The sequence below is a fragment of the Salvelinus fontinalis genome, chromosome 12 (genome assembly GCF_029448725.1).
Source record: "Salvelinus fontinalis isolate EN_2023a chromosome 12, ASM2944872v1, whole genome shotgun sequence".
Taxonomy (NCBI): Eukaryota; Metazoa; Chordata; class Actinopteri; order Salmoniformes; family Salmonidae; genus Salvelinus; species Salvelinus fontinalis.
In genome coordinates, this window is record NC_074676.1 from 31,035,089 (window position 1) to 31,062,109 (window position 27,021).

Sequence of the window (27,021 nt, forward strand, 5' to 3'; positions counted from 1 at the left end):
TAATTTAATAAAATGTTATATTTATTGCTAATAAATCAACAGGTCAAACAAAATCAATTCAGAAATCACCAGTACATCATAATCTCACCATAATCAAATAAAATCATCTGGTTATTATTAGATAATTACATTGGGGAAATTAAGATTATTCCATTAGCAGTGCCTACAGTAAGCATTCTTACTGTCATTTGTACAAAACAAAGTATAACATAGCCAGATCTAGATGAGAAAGTCAAATCAAGTGGTGGCATCAGACCACTATCATTTTAACCAAATCCATTTTTTCTACACCCATGAAAAACAACATAACTTACATAGCAGGGGATTTGTTCTGGGAGCCATATTTAAGTGTGACGACTGCATGGACAGCAAACTTCATAGCAGACTCATCTAGAAGTATCAGTCACAATATAATAAGTAGAAAGATATTCATTTAAAAAATGTTAGTTAACTTTTATTTAACTATATTTGAGGACATTCCACATTTAATTATGCCCTTCAGTTAAAATATGTCATTGATATTCAACACTATGGAAATGTTCATTAAACAAAGAGCAGGGTGCATAAACTTTTTAAGGACATAACAAAAGTCATAACACTGTTTCATTTTTAACAATGCTGTGTCAAAACTGTTTTGCAGTGTAACAATGCCGTGTTGTATGTAAAAGGTCACTCTATTCTTGATTAATGATCTCATGGCGTTAAACAAAGCCACTGACCAACACTGATTACAAGGTTTCCCGGACACAGATTAAGTCTAATCCTGGATTAAACCATGGAGTACCTGTTTATATAAAATGATATACACACTAACAAAACCCATAAATCCACTTTCATAGACCACCAAACCGATACAAACACACAGGCATTCACATACACACACTGAGTAGCACCCTTTCTCACATGCACACTTGTGAAGGTGTTTTCATCTGGTGCTTCGAACTACAATACCTTCTGAGCATAACTGGTTGTGATTGAGATAGAGAGGGCTTATCATCAGTCTTCACTGACGGCTACAGTACAGCAGCTCCTTCTCAAACCCTGGTGGGGAATAACATCATGCCACGGAGCTGGGCTTCATCTCTGGCTCCGGTATGTGTAGGTTGGAAATCAATGTGATTTAAGATATATCCCACTGCCTAACTCTTCCATTCCTTCCCCAAAGACCAACCATTATTCAGTACTCTATAGAACATTACAACAATGACATAAAGAAAGATTAGAATCGAGAAAATAAAACAACATAACCATTAGTCTCTGTAAACATAAACCAAAGCAGATCTACATCTCGTTGACATGCATTAACCCAGGGGTCCCCAATTACATTCAGCCTTGGGCTGATTTTTCCTTGAGTCAGGGGGGCCGGAACGACTGATCGCAAGAATCCCAAACAGATATAGTATTTGACAAAAACAGAATCATTTCAAACCATTGATTACACAGGGATACGATCACATATGCCTCTATTTATTAGTGGAAATACTTGGGAATGGATTTCCTAAATTAAAATCACTTTGAACTGATTTCCTGGTGATTTGACAATATTTGATGTCCCGTGGATCACCTTTTGGGGAACTTTGCATTAACCTCTAACCAATACTGGCCTCCAGCTCTTTTTCCAGTTCCATTTTCCCTTAGGGGATGGCTATTGACACCCTCCTGTTGGTGAATAGTGCATTGTTCTCATTCCCACAAATAGATTTCAGTGGGATTTGGTCTCTGAAAATATTATCTACTCATTGTTCGTATTGCCAGTTTTGGAAGGGAGCCAGCTGAAGTGATATCGTTCACGGGGAGTCAGAAGGTCCACGTCAAGTTTCTTCTGTTCTTTCTCACTGTCAACGGTCCTATACCCCAGCAAAGACATGGCGCCCTTACACACCTCCTGGATGTTCCTTACCTTGTCATGGGGTAAAGTAGTACGCCAAGCCTGAGAGACGTCTGCTGCGTTGCGGGAGGTGATTTGGAAGGCCTCCTTCTTGGTGCCCTTGCCCTTACCGTGGGTGACCTTATAGATCCACTCCTGTAGCGACTGTGTCATCTCCAGCCCCACAAACTGATACATACTGTCGATCTCTTGCAAGGGGTCTCTCACCATGTCCTCGTAGCGTACCATCTTGTAACGTCCACGTAGAAAGTCTGGAGGTTTGAGCATGGCCCTCTCGTGGATGCGGATGTGGCTGCGGCATATCTCCTGCATGACGCGATACTGTGTGTCATCCACCTTGGTGTTGCCTTGCTCCAGGACCAGGGCATTGTCCTTCACTAGGGCTTTGGCTGACTGCTCCCTGGAGCGCGCCACGGCCCGCGGGTCTCTCACCAGGTGGATGATGCGCAGGTCCAGAGTGGGGTCCTGCAGGAGAGGGTACAGGGAGTCCAGCTCAAAGAAGCGCACCTCTTTGAGCACCACATGGCTGTAGGTCCGACAGGCCTCTTCTGCCCCCTGCAGGCCAGGCCTGTCACACTTCCGCTTGCACTCTGTCTCGTTGCTGAAGAGGTGGCGGGGTGTGAGCTGGCAGGCAGGTGGAGAGCATAGGGCACGGCTGTGGCTCCACATAAAGAGGGCTGACATGTTGTGCTGTGCCGGAGTGTAGGCATCCATGACAGACATGTCACACTGGAAGACGCTGCGCATCAGGTCTCTCACCGCCATGCGCAGTGCCCGGGCTCCAGGCATCTGCAGAGTGGTCCACACATGCCACGATGGCTCCATCAGGTAGAAGACAGACGGATGCTGGCTGAACACCTGGCCCAGGAAGGAGGATCCAGACCGCCATGAGGACAGCAGGAGCACGTGGACCTTGCCCTGGGAAGGAGGGCTACCACAAGGGAGCTGGACATACCATCCAAACAGCAGCACCACGGCCACTCCCTGCAGAAGCAGCAGGAACACCACGGTCGGTGGCGTCAGTCTGAAGCGCGGCATGCCGGAGACTCTCTGTGTGAGCTGCTGGGAATTTATAGGAGGGTGAGAGGGCCCAAGAGAGAGAGAGAGAAAGAGAGAGAGAGAGAAAGAGAGAGAGAGAGAGAGAGAGAGAGAGAGAGAGAGAGAGAGAGAGAGAGAGAGAGAGAGAGAGAGAGAGAGAGAGAAAGGGCAGGGAGAGAGAGAGAGAGAGAGAGAGAAAGGGCAGGGAGAGAGAAAGGGCAGGGAGAGAGAAAGGGCAGGGAGAGAATAAGGAGAGGCATATTAAGAGTTTCATTCCAAAACGCTACGTATACACATCTTCAGAAATGTTGGTCAATTTGTTTTTATTGTTAAAAAAAATATGAAAGAGATGTGTGTTTTTAATCACGGCATAGACTAATCATGGCATAGAGTTGTTTCATGACAGACATGTATTTGTTTAAAATCTATCACTTGATGGTTTCATTTCAGAGAGACAAATAATCATGTTTTTTTAGCAAAATGCTATATATCTGCCTCACTGAGAAATAAGTTGTACTGCTACGTTTAATACAGTGAAACAAATAATGTAACAAATAAAAATTTTTTTTATAAAGGAATGTACGAATGAAACATTTTTGACATCAATATTTTTAAAAACTTTTTTATAATTCAATACACCAATATCAGAACTGTATGTAAAACATTTACATTTGACATTTACATTTGACATTTCACTCTTTTAGCAGATTCTCTTATCCAGATTGACTTACAGTGAGTGCATTTATCTTAAGACAGTGGTTACCGACCGGATAATTGCGATCGACTGGTCGATCTTCAAGGTATTCCTAGTCGCTCACCAAACATTTCTGTAGAAAAGCCAACGATAAAGCCATGCGCTGCTTTTAAAAATTTGTATTCATCTTTCGCTGTTGGTAGTAAGTGCACTTGATTCAGAAGTCCTGAATTAGTTAGTCAGGGTTCAGTTAGTCAGGTTTCCCATTTTGAACTATTAAATTTGTCTGGAGGTACAAACTCTGCCTACCCGGCGGAACTTAATAGATAAATCCAGTGTACCTACTGCGCTGGCCAATCGGAAAGCTCAAATGACCGTTCTTACATTGCCAGTGTACCACAACCCCGCAGCAAAATTTGATACTAGCCTACTAGCCTTTATTTTTTACATTTATTTTGTAATTTTATTTTTACCCCCAATTTCGTGATATCATATTGGTAGTTACAGTCTTGTCCCATCGCTGCAACTCCCGTACGGACTCGGGAGAGGTGAAGGTCGAGAGCCATGCGTCCCCCGAAACACAACCACTGCTTCTTGACACATTGCTCACCAATGTGTCGGAGGAAACACCGTACAGCTGGCTACCGAAGTCAGCGTGCACGTGCCCGGCCCACCACAAGGTGTCGCTAGAGCGCGATGGGACAAGGACATCCCAGCCAGCCAAACCCTCCCTTAACCCGGACGATGCTGGGACATTTGTGCACTGCCTCAATTGTGCACCGTCTCACGGGTCGTGGCCGGCTGCGACACAGCCCGGGATCGAACCCAGGTCTGTAGTGAGGCCTCTAGCACTGCGATGCAGTGCCTTAGACTGGTGCACCACTCGGGAGGCCCCATAATTCATGAAGTTTAAAACCATGACCAGAGAGACACTGAATACACAGCAAAGAGCATAGAAGTAGGGATGCTGAAAAATATGAATTAAAAGAAAATAAATGTAAAAAAATGCTTTTTAGAAAAAAAAGGGAGTTCATGTTTAAGTTTTTATTCAGCACTGTCAACACTTTCACAAAATGTGCTTCTCCCTTCTTCCACTTTGTTGCAGCTGCAATGAATGAGTAGCCAAATGTGTCGATAGGCCTGAGTTTTTGTTTTTATTATTAGCAGCGCGTTTGTGTATATTTTAATATAGAGGAATATTTCAATTTCTCTAGTCATGGAAACAACATGAATTTGTGCATGAGGCAGAAATAATGCAATGCGAGTTTCGCCATCAGGTGGAAGACTGTCCCATCTCTCTGGTCAGGGGAGTATTTATTCTGCTGATTCTGTTGCTAAACAAAGTGGGATTAAAATTGATTTAGTTGTACATTTTTCTGTCATTGATCTACACAAAATACTCCAGAGTGAGAATACAATTCTACAAATAAAAATGTATAACTAAAATATAGTTGTTGCAAAAGTCGTCACCCCTTTTGTTGAGGCAAGCCTAAAATAGTTCAGGAGTAAAATTTGGCTTAACAAATTACATAAATTACATGGACAAAGTTTGTGGTCATATGCACATCCTAAGGTGCTGGGCTAATAAATAATACCTGTAGAGAACAGGAAGGTCTGCAATTCACCGCTTTATTGATGACGTTTCGATCCGAACCAGATTTTCATAAGGTCAAACAGATTGAGTGGTCACATCCAAAATGTACACATTTCTCCTCACATGGCCATTACGCACATGACGCATGGTGGGTGTGGAAACAATTCAATTCACTTTTGCATAGTCCATCATAATTAATCACAAAAAGTACATATGGTCATAAAGCATTGTATACATTTATACAACGGGTGGGTCTAATCCTGAATGCTGATTGGTTAAAACCGCATTCCAGTCAGTGTCTATAAATTACCACCGGCTAAATCTATGACTTTAAAATTCCTATTTACTCTGTTCAATCTGAATGCGCAATCCACTGTCATCAGCACAGCCAGGCAATATTTTACTTGATCTCCACTATTAAAAACATCTAAACATTACTCCACCTTTCTTTGAGACTAACATTTAGTTTTCAACAGCAGAGATTTGTATAAACCTTGCGGTCTGTCGATCTCCAGCATCCCATAGTCATGAACGTGTCGGGAATCGGGAAGAAACTGAAAGACAGGCAGCATTTCTCAGCCAGTCGAAATCATGAATCACCTGGCATCAGTTTTTATGGATATATACAAAGAAATGTCAATTGAAAAAAGATAAAACGAAACGAAGTGCAGCTAGTTTGTAGTCTTTCCATCTTCAGTTTGAAGTGATTGCGTTAGCTGTGTTGTTGACTAGCTCCTCTGACGAGAGAGGACATTTTCGATGCCAGGCGAAATTGTGCCTCATTGGTTCATTGTTATGGATATATCCAAATAAATGTCTCTAGAAAACAGCTTAAACAAATACAGCTATAGTTGTTATTTTGGCTGAACTGTTTGACGTGACTGTAAATTAGCCGTAGTTGACTAGCTAGCAAGCAAAGGATAAGATCGTTGCCTTGCCAGAAAGCAATGGAACATTTAGAACGAACGAGTGGGTTTCGTCCATAGATACAGAACAAAAAGACAATGACTGGGTCACTTCTCTGGCAACCAAACTGATAGAACGAACGACCAGTCGGTGTGGGTAGCAACCCGAGATTTGTGTCGGGAGTAAATCTTGTGGAAGGATGAAATAGTATGAATAAATTCATCAAAATAACATTTTTAATAAAAATCATTATTTGAATATGTTGGTAACTGTTAATGGAATTTATATGTTTAAAGTAATGATTAGAATATTCCACCCTGAAACTATATAATTGTATGAAATTGATTAGAATCATAAAATTATTATTCATGATTTGTGTAGTTTTAGTCAGTAAAAGCATAATTAATGATGTGTATAGTTTTAGTCAGAATTAGGGTAAAACAATATATCTGTACAATATATCTTTATAGTTAAACACAGACTGTCTGAGCAAAATTCAGTGCCGACCTTGCTAGGGGCCTCAGAGATTTGGGAGAGGGCAGGGAGTACTTCTCACGGTCGCCATAATCTTTGTCAGCTGGGTAGTGATACAGTATGTGCGTAGGATACCTACTGTTTGTGTATGAATGTAAGTGCGTAAGGAGCCAGTATGAAATGAATGGTTTTGTACAACAGACTAGCGCTCTCGTGAATAAACATTTTGACTATCATAGCTGGGCCTCCGTCTGTTTCATTCAACCAGAATCTTACAAATTCTGGGTTGCAGACTGAGTAGTTTAATTGAAGTCGTTAATGAACATTGAGAACATAATTCTCGTAACAGTAACCCGTTGTATAAAAGTGATAATGCCATCGAAGCCTGTGTTTGGAGGATATATTGGCACGATTTGCACAAAAACCGGCTTCTCTGGCATTATCACTTAAACAAAATCAGGCAGAGCTAAAACCTACAGTAGGCAACAAGAACTACTTGTATCCCTCTAATCATTTCATATCAATATATACAAAATGAACAAGTGGAGATCTGGATGGCAAGACAAATCAACTTGACATTCAGTACCAGTCAAAAGTTTGGACACACCTACTCATTCAAGAGTTTCTTTACTTCTACATTGTAGAATAATAGTGAAAACATCAAAACTATGAAATAACATATCAAAATACATTTTATATTTAAGATTCTTCAAAGTAGCCACCCTTTGCCTTGACAGCTTTGCACACTCTTGGCATTCTCTCAACCAGCTTCATGAGGTAGTCACCTGGAATGCATTTCAAATAACAGGTGTTTCTTGTTAACAGTTAACTTATTGAATTTCTTTCCTTCTTAATGCATTTGAGCCATTCAGTTCTGACAAGGTAGGGGTGTGTGGCGGTTTCAGTGCCATGATCTTGGTAAGGCAGGGTTTACATATACAAACACACACCACCAGTCCACGTGAAGGGTTAACGCGGTAAAAAAAAAAGATCAGGTACCGGCAGCGTTCCTGATACATAAAACTCAAACAAACAAAGTAAAGACGTCGTCATCAGTGGATAGTCCTCCACTCTTGGTCTTTGAGGTTCACTCTGTGTTGAAATCTTCAGTTCCTTTATTCTGGTAAACCTCCTTCTCCACCATATGCTCAGTCTCTCCAATAGCCTCCTCCTCGTTCGCCTGCAGGGGTCAAAGGAAAGACAAAGAAAGCAAACCCAGGGCGCGGTTAAGTAGAGGCCCTGATTGGTTTCACCTGTCTGCCGTTTAGTCTCTAATTACAACTGGAGACAGGTGTGGCTGTTCTGCTGCAGTCTGGCAGTTTCCCCTGAGCTGTCCATGGCCCTGCCTCTAGGGAATACTTCCCATTGCTGTCCGTGGTCCTGGCAGCCAGAAATCCCAGAAACATCGCAGGCACCTACTGTCCATCCACCACACAACCCCTGAAACCGCTACATACCTTCCCCCCCAGCATTGACCGTGTGGTCAGAGCGGTCGAAGAAAACATGGCATGCATACGGAACATGGCATCTGCATTACCATGTGTAGAACCCAAAATGGTGGACGCTCCGATTGTGGAACGGCTGGAGGCTGAGGAACCACCAGGTGATCCGGGCGTTAGTGTCCTTATTCTGCTTCATCCAGGTAAGGGGAGCGTGATCTGCCATCAGCACAAACTTGCGGCCCAAAACATAATAGTTAAAAAACTCCAGAGCCCATTTGATTGCCAAACACTCTTTTCCCACTGTTGCATATTTAGTTTTGTGGGGGATAAACTTATGGCTAATGTACAGCACAGGATGTTCCTCTTCCTCCACTTCCTGCGAGAGTACAGCTCCAATTCCAGTGTCCGATGCATCTGTCTGTACAATCAGAGGTTTCGAGAAATCCGGTGAACACAACACAGGGGCAGTGCATAAGGCCGTTTTCAGTTTCTGGAATGCCTCTTTGGCCACAGGGTTCCACTGTACCATGCGGCAGGTTTGGCCTTCCGGGTCAGGTCACACAGGGGTCCTGCAATGATTGCATAATCTTGGATGAAACGTGTAATAACCGGTTATTCCCAGGAATTACCTGTACCTCGAGGCTAATCCTGGATCACAGCGACCTTCTTCTCTTGTGGTTTGATCAACCCTCGCCCTATGGAATAGCCCAGATACTTTACTTCACATACTCCCAGCGTGCATTTCTTTGGGTTGGCTGTTGAGTCCTTCTTGCCGAAGGGCGTCGAGGACCGCTGTTAAATGGATTAGGTGCTCCTCCCACATGTGACTGTGGATTATCACATTGTCCAGGTAGGCTGCAGCATAGGATTGATGTGGCCACAAAATGCGGTCCATCAGCTTTTGAAACGTGGTGGAGGCTCCATGAAGTCCAAACACCCCCGGCTAGAAGAAACGTTGTATCACCCGTTCTTGTGTTTTCCCTCTCTGTAAATGTCCTCCCAACAAGTGGCTATGGGCCAGGTTCAGTACTGTAGGCCAAAACGGGGTAGAAACCAACAGCTGCTCCACGGTGACGTCATGGGACTTTGTGTCCTGGTATATAAGAGATGGTTTCTCATTGAAAAATGGCGAAAGGTGAGGACATGAGCAGGATTTACAGGTACCCCATCGATTACCTTGACATTCTGTCTGGCGTTCTGTAGTGTGGGGTCTGCCAGCTGAGCAGTACCGAACCTTCCCCTATACTGTGTTAACTCAGGAGGGAACATGTCATTGGCATCAGAATTTCCAAGCCCTTCGGGCCTGCGCTTCCTCTTCCTCCATTTCTAGCCCATTTATCCCCACTGGGTTTCCTGCCTCTTCGTCATTTCCTTCCCCTTCTTCTCCCAGGAGAACTCGAGTGTCGGCTACGGAAGTCGGCAGGTAAGTAGTAACTTGATCATTTTCTTTTCATAGGTCAGGGAGTTGTTTGGTAGCGGTTTCCTTTTCTTTTCACTGGAAAATGTGAAGGATGCCTGGCATGCTCTATTACTGGCACAGCCAGCTCCTTTGTCCTGTAGTCCGTCCCACAATTCTTGAAATATGGACAGTCGCGACCCAGTAGCACGGGGTATGGTAGGTTCTCAACCAACCCTAGGTTACTTCGGAACTGCCCTCTGGTGGTGTTAATCTCTAAATCTGTGGTTGGGTAAGTTTTGGTGTCCCCGTGTATACAGGTGATGTCCATGGTTGCAGCGGTAGTTCTCTGCGGCTGGGTTAATAGTGAAGGCATGATGAGGGAGACCAAGCTCCGGGAGTCTAGAAGAGCCTCAACTTCCTTCCCTTGGACCTGTACCCGACTGAGGTGCGGTGGGTGGCGGAGGGCTTGGACATGGGCAGAATGAGATGTCAACCTGCATAGGTTCCTCCTTCTTGGGACAGTTCCTTGTGATGTGTCCTATTTCGCCACAGCAGTAGCACTCTCGGATGTCAGTATCCACCCCTCTATTCCTTGTCTTTGCTTCATGTTGGAAAACACGGTTCTGGCGTCCAATTTTCCCATCCGCTCTTTGGATTTTCCCTTTCCAAACCCGGGAAGTATGCAGTTGAGATGTCTTCCTTCCTACTTCTTTGAGGCCTCCCTTTCCGGGGGGGTTCCGTCCAGCAGACTGGCTTTGTGCAGTTCTTCAGTTGCTCGACATCTCTCAACAAGGTCCACCACTCCGTCCGCTGTGGTGGGACTGCCCAGGCTGACAACCTTTAACTCGTAAGGTAAGGCAGGGATGTAGTGGTCAATCACTATTCTTTCCATGATGCCCCCAGTACTGAGGGTTGTGGGCTGTAGCCATTTTTTTGCCAGGTGGACCAGGTCAAACATTAAATAATTTCTCTGATCAATAGTCCTGATATTACTCCTGTGTTCTCCTATCCTGCTATGCGTTGTAAGAGCTTGTTTCATTTCTCCTACATAGCATAAACCAGAAATATATTTGATAAGGTATACCACATTTTTTATAGAACACTTGATGAAACCCTGAATCTGAATGGCCTTGTCCGTAATGAGGTGATTGAACATTGTGCTGTGATAGCTGTGCTGTTGTGCTGTGATGCTGTGACAGCCATGCTGGTTAAAGCGTATTGGGGTGATTGAACATTTGTTCGTAAAGTTACACTGGGTACATCTGTCACATCTGTAATTACCGTCCGACACATTGTTTAGGAAAGTGCTACATGGTAGCCGTGGAAGATCAGACCTCACCACCATTTGACTGATGTTGGGGCCACGTCTGAAGACTACCTGCTTGGTTTATTTACAAGTATTTTCCAGTTGTGGGTCAGTGCTCAATATGTGCCAGTGTTTTTTTTTTTTGTTTTTTTTAACAGTATATTTATTGGAATTTCACAATTTTCACCCATATTAAAGAGATACAACAACAGAGACAAGGCAAAAAAAACAAAACAAAGAAAAACAGCACCCACCTACACATACCTGCGCATACATATACATACACACACATACGCACACCATCTTCCTCCCCCCGCTTCTCCCACCCTATCCCCATCATTGCGTCTCTCAATACGCACATTTTAAACAAGCTTACAAACAGAAATTAAACAAAAAAGCTTGGTTTAAACTAAGAAGTTAGGTTCCACACATGGAACATACAGTGTAATTCTGAATACATAGATCACCACCATTCTAAGAGAATCCTTGCAGCATAATAGCTGATACCTCAGGTTCTAGGTCATTTAGATAGGGTTCCCACACTTTGTAGAACCGATCTGTTTTAGAATGCAATGTACATGTCAGATATTCCAGAGGCACCCATTCAAAAAGTATCTTATGCCAATCTTTAATAGAAGGAACCTTATCACTAATCCACCGTAAAAGGATGTTTTTCCTTGCAGCAAAAGTAAGGATGTTGTAAAGCCTCCTCTTACCTCCAGAAGTAACATGCCTACTAGGGAGACCTAACAGTAACGAAACTGGGTCCAATTCTAGATCAACCCCTAGGATCTTTTCAATTTCTTGCAGAACACCAGACCAGTATCTTTGTATTTTGGTACATGACCATAAACAATGTGTTAGGTTGCCTATATCAGTTTTGCATTTAAGACACTGAGGAGAAGAGGAAGAGGGGCTAAAGGCATGTCTGTGATTTGGGGATATATGCAATCTGTGTATTATTCTTAATTGGATTGCTTTAGTACGATTACATATAGATATTGTTTTTGCATATCTCCAAATGTCCTCCCACATCTCTTCGTCAATAGTCACAGACAATTCTTTCTCCCACACTTGTTTCACCCTCTGTGTGTCGACAGCAGGAAAGGACCTTAAAGCATCATAAAACAGACTTACAGACATTTTCCTTTGTGGAAAAAAAAGCATTCTCTCAATGACAGACATATCAGGGTTACCAATTAAGGTGGTGCTCTTCAAAATATAATGTCTTACTTGTAGGAAGCGGAAAAAGTCCTGCTTTGGGAGTCAATATTTCTCCACCATCTGCTCAAATGACAATAGAATCTTATCAGCAAATAAGTCATTTAGTCTGCGTATGCCCTTATTAAGCCAAAAGTTAAAGCCAGCATCCAGCAATCCTGGACCAAAATCTGGGTTGTTAAGAATTGGGGTAAGAGCAGAGGTTAGTTTGGACCTTCCCAGGAAGCGCTGAACTGCCCTCCAAACCTTGAGTGTGTTAAGTGTAATAGGATTATTGCAGTGATCTTCTACAGACTTGAAACTTCTGAAAAATAAAAGATCCTTTATTATTAGAGATGAATATCAGGACATCATCAGCATACAAGCTTATTTTATGGTGAACATCACCAATGAGCAGACCCTGTATAGCAGGCGTTACCCTGATGGCCTCGGCCAGTGGTTCCATAGCGAGTGTAAATAGGAGGGGGGACAAAGGGCAGCCCTGTCTGGTACCTCTGTATATAGAGAAGCTATTTGACCTTAGCCCATTAGTAAGGACAGCAGCCTGAGGATCATCATATAAAACTTTCACCCATTTTATAAAGTTGTCCCCTAGACCAAATTTATTTAGAGCAAAAAGTAGGTAAGACCACTCCACACGATCAAATGCTTTCTCAGCATCTAGGGAGAGCACAAGACCATCCCTAGCACTTTGTCGGTAGGCTTGAATTACATTAAGAAGCCGCCTGACATTGTTGCACGACTTACGGCCCTTAATAAAGCCAGTTTGGTCTCCTTTCACAATTAGTGGCAGTGAGTCCTCTAATCTTGTGGCTAGAATTTTAGAAAGTAATTTTCTATCCACATTCAGAAGGGAAATTGGTCTGTACGAGGAACAAGACTCTGGACATTTTCCCTTTTTAAGAATAAGTGATATGTTGGCTTCCCTCAGCGTTTGAGGGAGCTGGTCATTTGAAAATGAGTGGTTAAACATATCACGCAATGGCTCAAGGATCAGGCCATGAAACTCTTTATAGAATTCACTACCAAACCCGTCTGGTCCTGGAGCCTTACCGTTTTGCAGATTCTTAATTGCGAACATTATCTCTTCCTCTGTGATAGGGACATTAAGGAGAGACCTCTGTTCTTCGGAGATAGTAGGGAGCTCAATCTTAGAAAATAAATTCTCCATTAATTTGGGTGCGTCATTTGGCAGTTCTGAGGCATAAAGATTTGCATACATTTTTTTAAATGAGTCATTTATCAATTTATTTTCATATAAATGATTGCCATCCGAATCAGTAATTGTAGCAATTGACTGTGAGTCAGCTCTCTTTTTAGCTAGGTACGCCAAGTACTTTCCTGGCTTATCGCCATGTTCATATAGCTTTTGCCTGACAAATCCCATTTTCTTTTCAGCGTCCTGTGTTAAGAGAGAGTCCAACGTTGATCTAAGAACTGATATTTCATTTAATAGGGCAGGCGTGGGGGTTTTAATGTAGTCCTTCTCTTTAGTTCCTAATTCACCCTCTAACCTTTTTTGCTTTTCACGCTTTTTCCGCCTCTTAGTGGCTGTGTATGACATAATCAGACCCCAGGCGTACGCTTTACAGGTTTCCCAAAGGAGCGAGGGATTATCTGTTGATTGAGAGTTAATAGAGAAAAATGCTTTAAACTCTGGAATAAAATATGATGTGAACGTATGGTCTTTAAGGATGGTTGTATTCAACCTCCAATGTCTTGACAGATTGAATGCCCCGTTGAGTTTTATGTCCAGGATCACCTCCGCATGATCAGATATGACTATACTTCCTATCCTAGCGGATAGAACAGACTGCAAAGACGTCCTGGGCATAAAAAAGTAATCTATTCTAGTCTGACATCCATGAGGTGCAGAGAAAAAAGTGAACTCTCTGTTGGAGGGGTGAAAAGTTCTCCAAACATCCGCATACCCCAGATCATCACAAATAGCTTTAAGTGACTTAGCTCAAGGAGAGAGTGAAGCTATACCGCTGGGAAACTTATCAATAAGGGGGTTCAACAAACAATTAAAATCTCCTCCAACCACTGCAGTGTCTGAGTTTAATTCTGAAAAGTCTAGAAATACCTTAGTGAGGAAATCAGGGGGGTGGGCAGGGGGAAAGTAAATATTCATTATGGAGATTTTCTGCCCTTGTAAAGTACCATTAATTATAACAAAGCGACCAAATTTATCTTTCACACAATTCAAGACCTTAAGTGGTAAGTTATTTTTCACAAGAATTGCTACACCTCTACTTCTGGATGTAAATGATGAGAAAAACACTTGACCAAACACCCCTTGTTGTAATTTCAGATGCTCCTTATCATCCAAATGAGTTTCTTGCAACAGGGCAATATCAATATTTTCTTTTTTCAAAAACGACAGTACCTTCTTCCTTTTAATGGGATTATGGCTCCCTCTAATGTTCCATGTACATACCCGCAGTGTGTTACCTGCCATTGCACTTTGACCGTTTCATATTCAGACTGAATCCCACCGTAAAAATGGGGTGGTACCTTTTTCCATGTGTTGAACTCTCCTCTATCTCACCGAGCATAACCAAACGATATGAACCCTGAACTCTAACTATACTAAACCCAAAAATGAAACATGTAAAGATCCAAAAGGGGGTTTTCCCACTAGCTAACATGCAGGGGATTTCAACTTTCCAATGTAGACTCTTAAGTCTGCATTGCCACTCAATAGCCTCGTCCTTTATACATATGAAAATGAAAATCAATATATGAAGATTGAGGCTCTTCCACCTAAAACCAAGCCTGGGCACCAATATAGATTCACCCATATCTCAGCCTGAGCTATAGCGGCAGTTACTTTAGCAAGAAAAAGAATAAAAATATGAATATTACTGAACCGGAGCATGTGAGAACTCACACCACTGATTCATGATCAGATTCAAAGAAGATAATAAAGTTATCCAATGCTGCGGCGGCGCAGCTTAAAGTTATTTACCCGAGAGAGTCAATAAACGCAGCAGCCTCTGCAGGTGTGGAGAGTTTCTTAGGCGATCCGTTAACCATAATCTTCAATGTGGCCGGGTACAACAGTGCGTAGTCCATCTTCATTCTCCTGAGTCGAGCCTTCGCCTCATCAAACCCTTTGCGTCTTCGTACAACCGCTGTGGAGTAATCATTGAAGAATGAGACCTTTGGACCTTTACGTTGACTACCGTCAGAGCCGATGTTTCTAGCCGCATCCATAACGCGCTGCTTGTCAGTGAAGTTGTGGAACTTTATAACCACTGGCCGTGGGCGCTGGTTGGGACCGGGTATCGGTGCTTGAGAGCGATGGGCTCTGTCCAGCTTCACACGACCAGCCTTAGTGTCCATTTGTAAGTAGTCAGGGATCCATTCCTCAAAAATTTTTACTGAACGTGTTCCTTCAGAATTTTCCGGGAGTCCAACAACACGAATATTGCATCTGCGTCCTCGATTATCCAAGTCGTCAATGTGCTCCGCCATTTCGCGCACCTGCTTTTCAAGTGCTTTCATCTTAGTGTCCATAGATGTAGTTGAAGCTTCCACTGTAGCAATTCTTCCTTCCGCCTCATCGACACGTTTGACCACCCTCTGTAATTCAGCTGAATGGCCTGCTATTGCTTCCAAGACCGTTCTTATCTTAACATCGATCACTTTAGTAATGTTGTCCGTCATCTTTTGAATCACCAGGTCCATTGTGCCTGGATCCGCAACGGTGTTAGCTTCGCTAACGTAAGCTAGCTCCTCCTGCACATCTACAGGGATGGTGGTTTTGGTCGAGTTCTTAGTAGCTCTGCTGGGCATATTGTCGGAGATTTTTGAGAAATAACCGTCAAGACTCATTGCAGGATAACTTATTTAGCCAATTCTACCACTTTTTCAAGCTAGGAGATTAATGAAAGAATATAAATTTACGAATGCCACGGGAGCTCGCTGAAACACAGTGTTCTCTCTATGGCGCCATTTTGTCCCCGTGCCAGTGTTTTTTAATGACGTGGTCGAACTGTTTGCCTAGTGGGGAGAATTGAAAAAAAGCATTGGACTCGTTGGTCAGGGGGGGCGGTTTGAGAGTGAAGTTGTCATCCTGGGTCATATTATTTTAAAAGACCCGTGCATCATGCAGCCAATCCTCTGGTTAACCCCACTGTCTAAAGCGCCCATCCAGACAGTGAGCTTTTTTGTCATAGTCACTCTGTGTTCTACAGATTTTGCGTATGTGACTGTATTGGCTGATAGGGAGGCTCTTTTTCAGGGGTGTAGGGTTGAAGCTATCTCTGCATAACAGAGAATTCTCATTTGTTGGCTTCCTGTATATGTCCGTGCTAAAGCAACCCCCTCCCTCTTTATCAAAATGTCCATAAAACTTGTTTCATGCACACCAAAGGTGAAAGTGAATTTCAGATGTTCTCTGCTTGTATTGGTGAAGGAGTGAAATGTATGAAGTTCCTGTGCTGTGCCCTGGAATAGAAGGAATATGTCATCAATGAACACTGGCGTAGCACTCACCCCCTCAAGGCGATGGGTGAGTGCTACAAGCCCCCCGGGGGGCCCATGAGCCCCCTGGAGGTCAGGCCCCCCAGATAGTATATGTACACTGTGAAACTGTGAAGGACCTCCATGTTACTCTGGACCTTGATGTCTCTTTTGACGAACATATCAAGAATATTTAAAGGACAGCTTATTTCCATCTCCGTAACATTGCAAAAAATCTGAAACTTTTTGTCCAAAAATTTGGCAGAAAAGCTAATCCCATACTTTTGTCACTTCTAGATTAGACCATTGCAATGCTCTACTCTCCGGCTACCCAAATAAATCACTAAATAAACTTCAGTTAGTGCTAAACACGGCTGCTAGAATCTTGACTAGAACCCAAATGTTTTATCATATTACTCCAGTACTAGTCTCTATACACTGGCTTCCTGTTAAGGCTAGGTTTCAAGGTTTTACTGCTAACCTACAAAGCATTACATGGGCTTGCTCCTACCTATCTCCATGATTTGGTCCTGCCGTACATACCTACACGTATGCTACGGTCACAAGACACAGGCCTCCTTATTGTCCCAGGAATTTCTAAGCAACCAGCTGGAGGCAGGGCTTTCTCCTATAGAGCTTAATTTTTATGGAATGGTCTGTCTATCCATGTGAGAGATGCAGACTTGGTCTTGACCTTTAAGTCTTTACTGAAGACTCATCTCTTCAGTAGGTTTCCCTGGTGGCTTATCCAATCGTTTGAGAATCTTTTGGTAAGGCATGGATAACGCTTGTGATTGGATTGTCTACTCTCATGAACTCATATTATTTTTGCGTAATGTCTCCACTTTCAACAAGAGCCTTCAACTTGTAGATAATCTCATCGTTGACAGTTGCATATAGAAACATTGTCAATAAAGTAGTGAATTGGGAGCATAAACAGCGTGCAGGCCTTCCTGTTTTTTACAAATAATAGGGGTTGACATTACTACGTCTTTCTCTGTCCCCCATACATACAACATCAGTAAGGTCCCTCAGTCAAGTATTGAATATCAAGCACAGATTCAACTACAAAGAACAGGGAGCTTTTTGAAACCTTTATAAAGAAGGGGAGTGATTGGTAGATGGGTAACAATAACAATTCAGACATTGAATATATTTTTAAGCATGGTCAAGTTAATCATTATGCTGTGGATGATGTATTAAACCACCCCAACACATCAAAGATACAGTCGTACTTCTGGACAGAGCAGCAGGACAGGAAGGAAACTGCTCAGGGATGTCACCATGAGGCCATTGGTGATTTTTAAAACAGCTACAGAGCTCAATAGCTGTGAAGGGAGAAAACTGACGATGGATCAACAACATTCTAGTTACTCCACAATAATGACATACATAAGAGTGAAAATAAGAATCAAAATATTTAGAATCAAAATATTCCAAAACATGTATATGTATACAACAAGGCGCTAAAGTATTACTGGAAAAAAACACAGCAAAGGAAAAGATTTATGGTCTTAAATGCAAAACCTGCTTCAATCTGCTTTACCCACCAGACAATGAACAATAACCTCCAACACAAGGCCAAATCTACACTGGAGTTGCTTACCAAGAAGACAGTTAATGTTCCTGAGTGGCCAAGTTATAGTTTTGACTTAAATCTGCTTGAAAATCTATGGCAAGACTTGAAAAATACTGACTAGAATAATGGGCAAATATTGCACAATCCAAGTATGTAAAGGTCTTAGAGACGTACCCAAGAAGACTCACAGTTGTAATCGCTGCCAAATTTGTTTTTATCATGTATTGACTCAGGGGGCTTAATACTTATCTAATCAAGGTATATTAGCCATTATGGTATTTTGTGTAGATCAATGACCAAAACAAATTGCAATTAAATTAATTTCAATTCACTTTGTATTGCAACATGGGGGGTGGATACCCACTGTATAGCCAAGTCACTGGAGGAGAGCACATGATTTACAGTTTGTAAAACACAGCTGGGACACTACATTTTGTATAGGAATTGCATAATGCTTTTCATCTAAAATATGAGCTGCAGTAGAGTCTGTTCTCTCTTTCTGTTTCGCACTGCAGTCTATTATTTGAAAGAGAGAAAGCTCAGAAGCATTGACAGCAGACTGTAGATGCCACTGTTGTCTATCTAACTAATGATTTAGCACAAGCCATCTTTCTTCTTAAGTTTTGCAACTGAACTTCACACACGCAGACAAAAGTTTTCAAAAAGTTTTCAAAATTACAATCTTAAAGCATGTCAAAACATGAACATGAGATAAAGACCAACTGTTGTAGAACAATGAGACAACAATGAACAATTAACCATTTTGGAACATTGTAGGCTACCTACTGTAGGGAAAGAGCTGGAGGAGTTACAGTCGACTTAGACATCTATACAGTCAGAGGGATTCTCCTCGCCCGCTATAAGGAACGGGGATAATCACATCATGCCCATGTGTGTATGTATGTGTGTGTGTGATGTTTGTGTGTATTTGTGCGTGTGTGTGTGTGTGTGTGTGTGTGTGTGTGTGTGTGTGTGTGTGTGTGTGTGTGTGTGTGTGTGTGTGTGTGTGTGTGTGTGTGTGTGTGTGTGTGTGTGTGTGTGTGTGTGTGTGTGTGTGTGTGTGTAAAAGAGATTGAGTGAGGAAAACCGGTTGCCTGATTTAGATTTGCTGATCTGCTCCTACCTCTGTAATATAAGTATGTCGTTGAGTACAATGTCTTCTCTGCATTATAAAAGCCCTCTTTTTTCTTTTCTTTTTGTGATGGAAAAAGTACCCAATTGTCATAATTGAGCAAAAGTAAAGATACCTTAATAGAAAATGACGCAAGTAAAAGTGAAACTCAGTAAAATACTACTTGAGTAAAAGTCTAAAAGTATTTGGTTTTAAATATACTTAAGTATCAAAATTAAATGTAAATGATAAAATATACTTAAGTATCAAAAGTAAAACTAAAAGTATAAATCATTTCAAATTCCTTATATTAAGCAAACCAGATGGCACCATTTATTTTATTTTTTTTTACGAATAGCCAGGGACACACTCCAACACTCAGAAATAATTTACAAACGAAGCATTGTTGTGGAAAAAGTCAAAGGGTCTGAATACTTTCCGAATGCACTGTACACACACACAAATACTATATTTTGTCAGGTAATCCAGGAAAGAAAACGAGTAGGCGGCAGGAAAACTTTACTGAACTATACAGGTTATTATTACAAAGAGTACTTATAAAGGAGCAGATCAGCCAATGACTGACATAACAGTACTGTCAAGTAAATATAACCTCTTCAATAAAGTTTTCCTGCATCATACTGGCCGCTTACTTGTTTTTTTTCCAAGCTTTGGATAAAACAATGATTTGGTAGTGCCCTAAATGTAGCGTGCTGGATACATGATGTTAACATTTTCCAAGTACAGATCTCTGCAATGGCAGAGTATGTGGAGAACATTTTTATTGCTTGTGGAAATTGTCCTGGGTGCTCTGGTCTCTTATGGGAATGTGTAGTGCAGCACAGTTTTGTTACTGTAAACTAAATAGGAAGTAGTCTACTCTGTACGAATAGATGTTTTATTTATTTTTCAGATGAGTATTCTAGTTATGAAGACTGCAAGTCTGAAATGACTGCACCGAGCTGAGATAAAGTAACCAGGGATACTCGGCAGGAACAAATCATGTGTGGTTCCTTAATCTTGTAAAACATTATCCAGAGTGAAATTTAAGTAAAAGGTTAATTATTTCTGTTTGCGTGCAATAACTAACCCAACATGCAAACCTGTCTACTATGTAATGGTTGTACAGTCGTCTCAAATAAAACTGTGAAGGACCTCTGCGTTACTCTGGACCTTGATGTCTCTTTTGACGAACATATCAAGAATATTTCAAGGACAGCTTTTTTCCATCTTCGTAACATTGAAAAAAAATCGGAAACCTTTTGTCCAAAGATGATACAGAAAAGCTAATCCACGCTTTTGTCACTTCTAGATTAGACTACTACAATGCTCTACTCTCCGGCTACCACTAAATAAACTTCAGTTAGTGCTAAACACAGCTGCAAGAATCTTGACTAGTACTAGCCTCTCTACGCTGGCTTCCTGTTAAGGCTAGGGCTGATTTCAAGGTTTTACTGCTGAACTACAAAGCATTACATGGGCTTGCTCCTATCTATCTCTCCGATTTGGTCCTGCCGTACATACCTACACGTATGCTACGGTCACAAGACGCAGGCCTCCTTATTGTTCCTTATTGTTTCTAAGCAAACAGTTGGAGGCAGGGCTTTCTCCTATAGAGCTAAACTTTTATGCAATGGTCTGCCTATCTATGTGAGAGACGCAGACTCAGTCTCGACCTTTAAGTCTTTACTGAAGACTCATCTCTTCAGTATATTTTATGATTGAGTGTAGTCTGGCCCAGGGGTGCGAATGTGAACGGCAAGGCACTGGAGAGATGAACCGCCCTTGCTGTTTGCCTGGCGGGCTCCCCTCTCCACTGGGAGAGATTCTATGCCTACGACCCTATTACGGGGGCTGAGTCACTGGCATACTAGTGCTCCTCCATGCCGTCACTAGGAGGGGTACGTCACTTTAGTGGGTTGAGTCACTGACGTGATCTTCCTGTCCGGTTTTGTGCCCCCTCGGGCTTGTGTGGTGGAGGAGATCTTCGAGGGCTATACTCAGCTTTGTCTCAGGGTAGTAAGTTCGTGGTCTGTTGATGTCCCTTTAGTGTTGTGGGGGCTGCACTTTGGCAAAGTGGGTGTCTTATCTGGTGTCCTGTGTGAATTTAAGTATGCTCCCTCTAACTCTCTCTCTCTCCCTCCCCTACCGGAGGACCTGAGCCATAGGACCATGCCTAACGACTAACTGGCATGATGACTCCTACCTGCCCCCAGTTCACCTGTTCGTGCTGCTGCTCCAGTTTCAACAGTTCTGCCTGCGGCTCTCTCTCTACCGCACCTGCTGTCTCGACCTCTGAATAATCGGCAGTGAAAGCCAACTGATATTTACTCCTGAGGTACTGACCTGTTGCACCCTCTACAACCACTGATTATTATTCGACCATAGCTTCTGGTCATCTATGAACATCTTGAAGAACAATCTGGCCTTAATGGCCATGTACTCGTATCATCTCCACCCAGCACAGTCAGAAGAGGACTGGCCACCCCTCAGAGCCTGGATCCTCTCTAGGTTTCTTCCTAGGTTTCTGCCTTTCTAGTGAGTTTTTCCTAGCCACTGTGCTTCTATATCTGCATTGCTTGCTGTTTGGGGTTGAAGGCTGGGTTTGTGTATAGCACTGTGTGACATCTAGTGATTTGGATAGATTGATTGATGTAATATATAGGCCTAGTGCCTAACACCTTGATCAGACCGACAGCATCATTGTGTTTTGGTACACCAGAAGTACATTCATTTCCAATGGAACGCTGCATTAGCCTTGCAGCGTGTGGTGCATACGTATACATCAAATTGTATGTGTAGACTTGACAGAAATAGCAACAAAACGTAAATGTTGAACTTTTGTTGGACACATATCCAGGGATGTAGTGCTGCTGGAGTGGCTTTTTTCAATTTGAGAATACAAGGAGCTGGTAAAAATATCTCAGGAAAAATTATTCTTAAGTGTCCTGCAAGATCACATAATGATGAATGAGTATTTTAAATAACAAAACCAAATATAATAGCATAGCATAGTAGGTCTATAACGTTACTGTTACAACAAAAACACCTAATTTCTAGTGAGATTTTAGGATGGTTAACTGAAGTTGAATATGCACATTTATTTTCTCATGCGGCCAAAATCCAACAGTGTGTGCCACTAGGCAGGATATGTTTTGATTAAAACAAAATAAATACAAGAAAGGCTAATAGTTTGTTAACACCATCCGCTCTAATTCACTGGTAAAATGTGAGGAATTATCATTCATGATTGACAGTGATGATGGCCTATTATGAAATTAGGTATGCCAAATTGAGTGATTGAGGGTTTTAAAAATATAAAATTGTCTTGAGACAATACGTGTAGGCATAGGCAGATGTTGCAATTGGAGGATGCATTTTATGCATATTTCATTATAATATTCAACTGCTTCTCCAGTTTCAACTGTTCTGCCTGCGGCTATGGAACCCTGACCTGTTCACCGGACATACTACCTTATCCCGGACCTGCTGTTTTCCACCCTCTCTATCTCTCTCTCTACCACACCTGCTCTCTCGACCTGTGAATGCTTGGCTATGAAAAGCCAACTGACATTTACTCCTGAGTGTAACGTTCCTGACCTGTTTTCTGTTGTTTTTGTATGTGTATAATGGTCAGGGCGTGAGTTTTGGGTGGGCAGTCTATGTTTTCTGTTTCTATGTTGGTTTTGGGTTGCCTGGTATGGCTCTTAATTAGAGGCAGGTGTTTGGCGTTTTCCTCTAATTGAGAGTCATATTTAGGTAGGGTGTTCTCACTGTTTGTTTGTGGGTGATTGTCTCCTGTGTCGTCGATGTCTGTACCATACGGGACTGTTTGGCTGTTCGTTCGTTTTGATGTAGTCTGTTCCTGTCCGTGAGTTATACGTGTAGTTATGTAAGTTCATGTTCAGGTTTCGTCTACGTCGTTTTCTTATTTTGTAATTTTGTAAGTGTTTTGTTTTCGTTTTGCCGTTGTATTCAAATAAAGAGATGGCTTATTTTCCTACTGCTGCGTATTGGTCCACTGATCCTTCTCTCCTCTCCTCGTCCGAGGAAGAGGAGGACAACAGCCCTTACACTGAGGTGCTGTCCTTTTGCACCCTCTACAACCACTGTGATTATTATTTGACCCTGCTGGTCATCTATGAACATTTGAACATCTTAAAAAATACGGTCTGGTCTTAATAACCCTGTACTTTTATAATCGCCACCCGGCACAGCTAGAAGAAGACTTGCCACTCCTCAAAGCCTGGTTCCTCTCTAGGTTTCTTCATAGGTTCCTGCCTTTCTAGTGAGTTTTTCCTAGCCACTGTGCTTCTACATCTGCTTTGCTTGCTGTTTGGGGTTTCAGACATCTGCTGATGTAAAAGGTGCTTTATAAATACATTTGATTTGATGGTACAAACTTTGATTGAGAAATGATGACTTAATTAAAAAATATATTTGCACTCCTGGCACCTAAAAAAAATAGCACTACACCACTGCACATATCTACTAAAAATGTTGGATTGCATAATGAAAAAAAGTTTGACTGTAGAATGTATTATGCAGCATTGATGCAATGACGCTGTCGGTCTGGTCGAGGCTATGTCTGTAAATGGGGCAAGAGGTACAGGTCCCAAAATCAATGGGCAAAGGCATGCTACAAAGTTTCTTCATCGAACAGTTAAAATTAATGAAGAATAGTCAACATTTAGGACATGTTAACATCCTTTCTATGGAATATATATGCCTATATAATAATACATGTACTGTATATATGAATTCATACATAACATACATAATAAAACATAATTATTCTTTAGATAGGCCCTGTATTAATTTTAGACCCGAATACATTTTTTAAAAGTAATGTGCTGAAATTGAATGGAACACTCACCTACATTAGCCTAAATTAAGCCGTCTGTAGGGGTGCAATCCGTAGCTTCGGACTATCCAATATCATACAGAACTACATACCAGACAACAGTAGACAAGCACTGTTACAAACAGCGATCGGTAACCGTGACCCACAGATACATAAAACAATGTCGCTAAAAATAGTTTTTGTCGAAGCTGGTCAGTCCCAGTTGTTAGTTTTTGCAGGAATACTTTACCTTCTCCGCTGTGTTGCTGGGCGACGAGACCGCAAGGAGTGAGGAGAGCTCTGAAACTAACTGTTGTATTACATTCACGGTCTTTATGCGAACATCCACTGTCTTCAGAGTGTTAGTTTGCGTAGCCTAAAAAGAGTTTTGAGACGTGGCCATGAGAGCTGCGCCAGGCAGTGCAGACTGGTCTCATAGACTAGACGTAACATAGTAAACGTAAATCCGGGATACAGCCAAGTGTATGGTGTGTTACGTTTGGTATGGTTACATAAGACAGAAGGTTACTTAAAATAGGGTGGTTGGTCAAAGTAGATGGGTGGGCGTATAATGTGAACATCTAGAAACCCAAAGATTGTGTGTTCAAATCTCATCACGGACAACTTTAGCATTTTAGCTACTTTGCAATTACTTAGCATGTTAGCCCTAACCCTTAACCCTTTTAGCTAACCCTTCCCCTAACCCTTTTAGCTGACCCCTCTCCTAACTTTAACCTAACTCCTAACCTTAACCCCTAGCCACCAACCTAACGTTAGGAACAACAAATTGGAATTCGTAATATAGCATACATTTGCAAATTCATAAAATATTAAACCTTTAGCAAATTTGTAACATATGGTACGAATTGCAATTCGTAACATATTGTGTGAATTGCAATGTGTACCCTATCATACGAATTGTAATTCCTAACATATCATACGAAATGGATGATGGATGTAAACAAATTAATACATACCATATGAACCATAACATACAATGCAAAAAACAAAGTCCTTTGAAACCTGATGCAAATTTGATGCTATGTCAAACATTATAGTCATATGTTATACAGGGGTAAATTAGTGTCAGCTTTATCTCTCACACACATTGCAGCAAACTTTCGCCCATTACCTAAAGCAGACTAAGCCCGCTATGGGAATCTGCCACTGTACAAAGTGGCGTGCTCTCTTAAAGCACCATACCAAATGGAACATCTCATATTTGCGTACAGAAAAATACGAAAAGTTTTGAGACCATACTGGGCAGTGGGATGGGCAGGGGACAGCAGGGGTGAGAGGGGTGGCATAGGAATCTCTTACCTAAAACCCTTTCAATTAAACTTTCCTGGGTTGGAAAGGCAGTGCATAAAGAGAAGTGAGCTCATACAGATCCTATTAAATTACTGCGTTACCCTGTAGATCACAGGTGTCAAACTCATTCCACGGAGGGCCGAGTGTCTGCGGGTTTTCGCTCCTCCCTTGTACTTGATTGATGAATTAACATCACTAATTAGTTAGGAACTCCCCACACCTGGTTGTCTAGGGCTTTATTGAAAGGAAAAACCAAAAACCTGCAGACACTAGGCCCTCCGTGGAATGAGTTTGACACCCCTGCTGTAGATGATAGACAAATTGACTTTCATCAGGGGGTTATTGGGCTCAGTAGGTCTAATATCCCCCCAAAACATTTGGTATTTAATAACTAATAACCATGAAATAAAATGTAACTTTTGTACCACTTTGTTACTGCCTGTTTGGAATTCACAAATCACAATATGCTACTGATGCGCATTATTTGCATAGCCTTGGGCACAATTTATAGGATGGTTACTCTGACCTAAAATGTCACAGATTAATATAATTCTGATCATGGACAGGTTCATTATGACTTATTTTGGACACAAGACAATCAACCAAGACACTTGATTGATCAGTTTCAACTAACTTCCACAATATAATCCACCTTCACAAAGGATGCATCTGGTTCCTGAAAACTGGTTCCTGACTCACATTCTGTGCTGCTCATTGTTTGGAAGATTAAAATAAAGCATATCAGGCTACTACTAAGTTAAAAATCTCTCTTAACTATACACCAAAGATTCCCTACATAAGGGAGCACATCACACCTTCTCTGGTGGTGACATTTAAAAATGTAATATTGAGCAGAAAGTTAAGGAAAGAAAGTGTTTTATTGAGCTACAGTGGGTGGGACTGTTGCTGAACATGCCAGCCGAATTGGCTGCCAAGCTAAATGAGCTAATACATTGGTACTGGACCAGAATGACAGAGAAATAATGACAGCATGTTTGTGTCACTGAAAAAGAGAGGGAGAGAGAGAGAGAGAGACAGACAGAGAGAGAGAGAGAGAGAGACAGAGAGAGACAGACAGAGAGACAGAGACAGAGAGACAGAGACAGAGACAGAGACAGAGACAGAGAGAGATTGTATCCCTTTCATTTCACTTTCCTCAGTGAAAAAAATGTCCTGAGAAAATGTCAAATTGTCTTCTTACCAAAATACCGTACGACAGACCATGTGTACACACTGCAAACCCTTATTGACAAACAAACAAAAGCAAAGTATTCTCATGCTTTGTTGAATTCAAAAAAGCTTTTGACTCAATTTGGCATGAGTGTCTGCTAGACAAATTGATGGCAAACAATGTTGGGTAAAAAAATATGGCATTATAAAATCAATGTACACAAACAACACGTTTGGCAACAAACACACATATTTATTTTCTCAGGGCCGTATGGTGAGACAGGGGTACAGCTTGAGCCCCACCCTCTTCAACATACAGTGAGTGTACAAAACATTTAGAACACCTTCCTAATATTGAGTTTCACCTCACAACCCCCTTCAGAAAAGCCTCAATTTGTTGGGGCATGGACTTTACAAAGTGTCGAAAGCATTCCACAGGGATGTTGGAACTCCCGAGTGGCGCAGCGGTCTAAGACACTACATGGCAGTGCTAGAGGCATCACTACAGATGTGGATGTGGGTGGGGCTAGGTCTACATAAGGGTGCTAATTTTTAAAAACGTACAAAAGCTCTGA

At 41.9% G+C, this 27,021-nt stretch overlaps 1 protein-coding gene across 2 annotated transcripts; it reads right to left on the reverse strand.

Annotated features, from left to right (window-relative positions):
- Positions 1–24,382, reverse strand: chst6 (carbohydrate sulfotransferase 6). Of its 2 annotated transcripts, none has more exons than XM_055940373.1 (2): positions 24,216–24,382; positions 1–2,947 (listed from the first exon to the last, which is right to left on the reverse strand). In XM_055940373.1, the coding sequence occupies exon 2, from the start codon at positions 2,924–2,926 to the stop codon at positions 1,733–1,735; it is 1,194 nt and encodes a 397-aa protein (XP_055796348.1). In that variant the 5' UTR covers positions 2,927–2,947; positions 24,216–24,382; the 3' UTR covers positions 1–1,732. The 2 variants fall into 2 exon arrangements, with proteins under 2 accessions (XP_055796348.1, XP_055796349.1); XM_055940374.1 differs by having other exon boundaries at positions 1–2,950.
- Positions 24,383–27,021: the final 2,639 nt, after the last annotated feature.